This window comes from Nannospalax galili, unplaced genomic scaffold (assembly GCF_000622305.1).
Source record: "Nannospalax galili isolate Female #2095 unplaced genomic scaffold, S.galili_v1.0 scaffold1830, whole genome shotgun sequence".
NCBI lineage: Eukaryota > Metazoa > Chordata > Mammalia > Rodentia > Spalacidae > Nannospalax > Nannospalax galili.
This window is the reverse complement of record NW_008328092.1, coordinates 1,136,966-1,143,033: the sequence shown is the minus strand read 5'-3', so window position 1 is coordinate 1,143,033 and position 6,068 is coordinate 1,136,966. Positions and strand designations below refer to the sequence as shown.

The following is a 6,068-nucleotide window of genomic DNA, read 5'->3' as shown; positions in this document are numbered from 1 at the left end:
GGATCTTCGCTGCAGATTCCACAGCTTCCTAACTGTGTGACTATGGGCAAGCCATTTGCTTCTCGTGCCTTGGTTTCTCCATGTATAAAACACTGAGCATAATTATGGCATTTACCTCAGAAGGCTACAGTGGGTCTGAGTTCTGGCTTATGGTGATGGACATAACCACATTAAAGGACTTGGTGGCTAAGATGTGCACAGTGATTTAAGAGGTAGAAAATGAGGATGGCAGTACCATCTCACTTGGTGGCTTTGCAGAACACAAGATTTGGTTTATATAAAGTACCTAGGATTGGGACTGACATGTTGTAAGTTCTCAGTAAGTACTAGGTGACATCCTGCTTTAAGTACTTAAAAAAAACTTTACACAGGTGGTATGCAAGGTCTGTAAAGGCTCCTCAAGGGCAACGTTAAGCAGTCACATCATTCATGTGCTTACAGAAACCTCTTCACAAGCTTGCTTAGGATAAGACTTCTCAGAGGCATACGTGTGAGGTAGAACTTTCCCTCCCGGGTGTGAAAGACTAAGTATATCTAGCAATCAAGTATGTAAACTGAGGGCACAGTGACCAAAGAAAAACCTCAATGAGTGGGAGGGGTGTCCTGCCATATCACTCCTCTGCCTCCCCTGATATCCCTGACGTGACCCCCTTCATTACAATACTTATGACTGGCTTTATGTCAGCATTTTCAATTATGTAGAAGGGGAAACACAGATTTGGGCTTTCATAGAAAGTAGTCTGACTCGCATACCAGAATTCCTGCCTTAAAAAAAAATAGGGTTTTTAGATCTTTAACTTTTCCTTTAGTATTTCAGACCCCCCAACTTTTTGAAAAGCATCTTTTCTGGGGAATGCTATTTCCTGGCACAAAACATAATCTTTGTTAAGTGACTCAGACTGATTTTTTTTTCAATTATCAATTGGCCTCAATTTACAGAGAAAAAGTGGGCTCCAGGTATCAGTTTGATGTCAGGGTTTTTCCCAGTTTGAAAAGAGCTTTAAATACAACTGGACTGGAAGCTGTCTGCAGGCTGAGTCCTAGACTACTGTCAAGATGTTTGTGGCCACTGTCCTTGTCTCTTCCCTGCTCTTCTGTTCTGTGCAAGGCCAGAGATGTCTCACCAGTATGGGAATCCTACATGTGAATTCACTCATCAACAACTTGCAGGTAGATCTGGGGACTGGGGAGCACTGTATCCCATCCCCAGGAAGATGGCAAAGGGCACTACTCACTGCGGGTTCTCTCTCTCTCTCTCTGCCTACTTTAGAAGGACCCATCCTCAACATGCAGCTGCAGTACCAATGTGAGTATTCCGTTAAGAACTTTGCAAATCCATCTTCCTTGTCACATCTGGAATGTTCACTCAGATGTCTCTCTTGCAGGCGACCAGCTGTTTGTGTCTTCCCATCCCTCCTGTAAGTATAGTAGAAAAAGATTAGTGGGACCCTGCTTGGTTAAGCTTTTAAAAAGAAAGAACTCAATTGATATTTTAAATGAGAAATTATTACTTAATTGCAATTGATACAGATTAGTATTCTCTTTCAAAACCAAGCTCTTGAAATTATCTATGTATATATATATATATATTTCTTTAATATACATATATCTTTGTCTGTAGTTTGATTTATTGCCCTGTACAACCACAACAATTCTCATCCTCAAGCTAGGCCTGGGAGAAGCTGAGCTTAGAACCCTGTGGCGGTAGGATGCCACATCCTTCAGGGTCTGTGGATATGGAAGGGCCCAGTCCAGCCTAGCCCAGCTAGGCCTCTCCCTTCATCAAGGATTTAGCTCTGAGAACACAAGCCCTATCCAATGGTGTGCCCCATCAGTTGGTGTAAGAAAGGCTTTTTCTTTACACTTCCAAACTCAGAGCTACTAGACCTGAAGCAGGGATCGGTTGAAAATATGCTTTGTCAGGGTGGCAGGCCTCACGTTTCCTACATGGAATATCCTCTAGAATGTCACTAAGAACATGACCTCACCTCAGATTATTGAAGATCATTTCCTAGACTGGCAAGGAATGGATCCCAAAATAGTGCAAGTTTAGGTTACTTTGGTTAAATTAAAATGGTCCTTAACGTTCTCTTTGTGATTCTTTCTTAAAGCAGTTCCAAGATGGTTTTCACAAATCCTTATTATTTACCAGGACAATTGTACCACTCCATGTTTCCGGGAGGGACTGTCACAGTTGATCAACGTCACACAGAATACACCCTTGTCAGTGTTTTTTCAGAGAGTCAGAAGGACGGTTGAGGACCTGAAGAACAACAAATGTTCAGTGAGTTTGTGTTCACATGTGATGTGTGGTTTCTATGAGAATGTTGATGCTAACTCTGCATGAGAAAGGATGGCAAAGTTGGGGTTGATACTTCAAGGGCAAAAGAGGGACAGGTATGAAATTTAGCTACACAAGATTATCAGTGCAGGTTGGAGCTGCCCTGGATCCTGTTGTTTCCCCTGGTTACACAGAAGCTGCTGGTACCCATGCAGCCTTTCTTCTCTGTGCTTTGTTGGAGAATGAAAGAATCCATCCAGGTTGTAATTAGAAGCTGCATTCTAGAGACCAGAGGTTTACACAGTACTAGTTATCCAAAAGAGTTAATTTGCTAACCAAAGGGTGTGGTGGCCCGTGAGTAAAGGCTTTTTCATTTCTTTGTTTTGAATGACTAAAAGGTTTATAAAGGAAAATACACTCAGATCTAGGTGGGTACTGGCCACAGGGCCTACGTACCACCAACAGCATGAGCCATGGCTCCTGCAGCAGGGTGGGCAACCGCCTTGCCTCCTTGTGTGTTAGTGCCTACAGGAGGGCACCAATGGCCCAAGGTAGTGTGCCCCAGCAGTCAGTGGCATCTGGTTCTAAATGCTCTACAGGTGCTATTAGGCTGAGTGACTGGCTCTAGCTTTGTTTTCCTTGCTAGAGAGGAGGAAAGTGAAGCTTGGGAAAGTTAATTTATCTGATGCTATTATATTTAATAAGAGGCAGAGTTGATACTTCAACTTTGGTCAGTGTGAACCCAAAGTCTCATTGTGTTATAAAATGACCTTAAAAGGACAAACAAATTCGTGAAGCGTTCCATATTTAAAAAAAAAAAAAAAAAAAAAAAAGAGGACAAGCAAAGGGGATAAAGATGTATTTCAGTCTCTAAAGAGTCTCAGGGAAGGGACTGGAGAGATGGCTTGGCAGTTAAGAGCGCTGGCTATTCTTGCAGAAGACCCAGGTTCAAATCCCAGCGCCCACGTGGTAGGTAACAATTGTCCATAACTCCAGTTCCAGGGGATCTGATGCCCTCTTCTGTCCTCCTTGGGCATTGCATGACATGGGCACAATTACATATATGCAAGCAATACATGCACATGCATGTAATAAAATAATAATAATAATGATGATGATGATGGTGATGATGATAGTAAGAGTCCTAGGGAAGGGTTTTCCCTGATGAGATTTGGGGCCACTTGCTCTCTCTCTCTCTCTCTCTCTCTCTCTCTCTCTCTCTTGCTCTGTCTCTCTGTCTCTCTCTCTGGGTTTACAGACCCCCTAAAATCTTGTCAACACATCAATCCCCTACAGTCTTACCAAATACAATCTAGCTTGGGATCCCCCCTCTTAGTTTCTCTAGATTTCTCCCCTGGTTTTCCCCCAAGGCTCAGGGTAAGGTGGTCCTGGGGCTGCTGGGTGCACACTGCTGAGCCAATCAGTCTGTCTTGTCAACTTTTGTCTTTGCAGTTCTTTACCTGTGAACAGCCATGCAACCAGACCACAGCAAGCAACACTGTGACATTTCTGAGGAGTCTCCTGGGAACTTTCCAGAAGGAAGGGATGAGAGAAAGGAAAGGCAGAATATGAAGATGCAGGATTATTTATTCTATTTATTGATTCAAAAAGCCTTTTGTCTTTATGTTGTTACAATTAAGATATCAGCTCGGCTACCCTAACTCAAAATCAGTGTGATCATTTGTTTAATGTTTTCCTTTGGAATAAATATATATGAGGGAAAGGAGAATTCAAGCTAGTCTTTGGACAATTTCTCATTGCTTATTCATTCCTTGCTGCTCAGAACAAATTCAGCTATAGACCTTGTCTCAGGCAGAATGGATCAAAGACTCCATAATAAACAGACTCATGAGCCTGCGCACAGAACTAGAGGCTTGAGCTTTGACTGGTCTATAGGAGGGTTGACAGGGGGTGGAAATATTCATGCCTGGAGAAGACAGAGAGTCTAGAAGATTCTGTGGCTGCCTGTATACAACACCTCAAGGCAGGCCCAGGCTGTTTCACACCACTTGGCCACCTAAAAGGGAAAAGACTGCCAACCTTCTTGTGTTCAGTACCTCCAGCCTTGACTGATAGAGAGGCAGGGTCAAGGCTTGGTCAAGAGTCTTTGACAAGGACAATCACCTTTCCCTTTCACTTGCTGATACAGTGGTGTGGAATAACTCCTGGGTTTTTGTTCTCCTCATTTTCATTTTTAGTAGTGCTGGAAAGTGAATCCAGGGCCTCATAAATGCCAAGTGCTCTGCCATTTCAGGTCCAGAACTCATAGACTTTTAAAAGATAAAGTCTACTGTAAAATAATCTACTGTGGGGGAAAATGGAGGTGGTGCCCACACCGGAATTGCTGTCCTCCTTGTGGGCTAGCTCATCCCAGGATACCTTTTCTCACAATACCAGGAATTTCAGATTAGCCAACAGTGTCTCCCAAAGGGCTTATCCTGTTCCTATTCTCATTAAGCTATAGTGTCAAGCCATATCCAGACACCCACATCCTGCAAATAGCTCTTGGCTGGAGGTGATGGTTGAAGATCATCTAAGTACCTAGCTCCTGGAGTTAGGTGGCTCCTTTGTAGATAAGTTGGGCACAGGCCCTACCCTCTGCCTGTGGCCAAATCCTTCCTGCTTAAGGGAGATGGGGGTTTTAACCAAAGGACCAGGTCAGAGGCACGTGTTATCACTTACATGGGGGCAGAAATTCAGGCCCATGGTGTCCTGTGTGTGTATAAATGTTTTACTGCATGTACAGACGTACACTCATGCATGAAAAGCCTGCAGAGATCAGAAGAGGGCATTGGATGCTCGGGAACTGGAGTTAAGGACAGTTGTTAGCTGCCATGTGGGTGCTGGGAACTGAACACAGGTCCTCTGCAAGAGCAGCCGATGCTCTTAACCACTGTGCCATCTCTCCAGCCCCTAATCATAAGGTTTTTAGTCTTAGTTGGGATAAGACACATTCTCAGTTATTTTGGGAATCTGGGCTTCCAAGGCAAGGACTTGCAGAAGGAGACCTCTGGTGTTGAGCTTTGTCTTCCCCTAGTGCTGAAAGCCAACACGTGTCTTTGCCACAAACTTTAACATTTATCAACATTAATTCCATCTGTTTGCCCATTTTGTTCCCCAGAAGAGTGGGGAACACTGCCGCAGAGGGGCATTGCCTACTTTTTTTTCCATAAGGACTTAAAGTTTTGATCACTCAGGGATCAAAGCTCCTGTGCTTTCTCTTTGCATGCATGTGGCTCCAGGGCTGGGATCCTGCCTCTGCACAGTGCACTGATTAGGGTCTGTCATGCCTGACCCCATTGAGGTCTGTGGATCCCTGCAAACAAGGCACCTTTTGCCACCCCCTCCAAACCTACCACTCAATGCATAGCATACTACAGATGCAGAGGTAAAGATCTCGCAAGCTGAGCTGGATCACTTTGTCAACTTGACACACCTGGGAAGAGGGAGCCTCAACTGAGGCATTTCCCCAATTGAACCTACCTGTGGCCATGTCTGTGTGGCATTTTCTTAACTGTTGAGTGATATGGGAAGGCCCAGCCCACTGTGGGTAGTGCCACCTCTGGGCAGGTAGTCCTGGGATGTATAAGAACGCAGTCTTCAGAGACTAGAGAGATGGCTCAGCAGTTAAGAGCACTGGCTGCTTTTGGTTCCCAGCAGCCACATGGTGGCTAATGACCATCTATAAATTCCAATTCCAAGGGATCCAAAGCTCTCTTCTGACCTCTGAAGACATTACAGGACATGGATGCACTTACATACATGCTGGAAATATACTTATACACAT

The 6,068-nt window shown here is 44.3% G+C and overlaps 1 protein-coding gene across 3 annotated transcripts; it reads left to right on the top strand.

Annotated features, from left to right (window-relative positions):
• Window positions 1-1,056: 1,056 nt before the first annotated feature.
• Window positions 1,057-3,965, top strand: Il9 (interleukin 9). Of its 3 annotated transcripts, none has more exons than XM_008848898.2 (5): window positions 1,057-1,170; window positions 1,271-1,306; window positions 1,386-1,418; window positions 2,153-2,284; window positions 3,734-3,965. In XM_008848898.2, exons 1-5 carry the CDS (start codon window positions 1,057-1,059, stop codon window positions 3,851-3,853), a joined length of 435 nt encoding a protein of 144 aa, XP_008847120.1. In that variant the 3' UTR covers window positions 3,854-3,965. The 3 variants fall into 3 exon arrangements, with proteins under 3 accessions (XP_008847120.1, XP_029425712.1, XP_029425687.1); XM_029569852.1 differs by having other exon boundaries at window positions 1,093-1,170; window positions 2,115-2,284; XM_029569827.1 differs by having other exon boundaries at window positions 1,093-1,170; window positions 2,112-2,284.
• The last annotated feature ends 2,103 nt before the right edge of the window (window positions 3,966-6,068 follow it).

Excerpts from the sequence above, each read along its gene's own strand:
- Il9 (XM_008848898.2), top strand. The coding sequence starts at position 1,057 with ATGTTTGTGGCCACTGTCCTTGTCTCTTCCCTGCTCTTCTGTTCTGTG. Across the intron at positions 1,419-2,152 it reads TGTGTCTTCCCATCCCTCCT|GACAATTGTACCACTCCATG; the intron begins GTAAGTATAGTA and ends ATTATTTACCAG. Across the intron at positions 2,285-3,733 it reads TGAAGAACAACAAATGTTCA|TTCTTTACCTGTGAACAGCC; the intron begins GTGAGTTTGTGT and ends TTGTCTTTGCAG.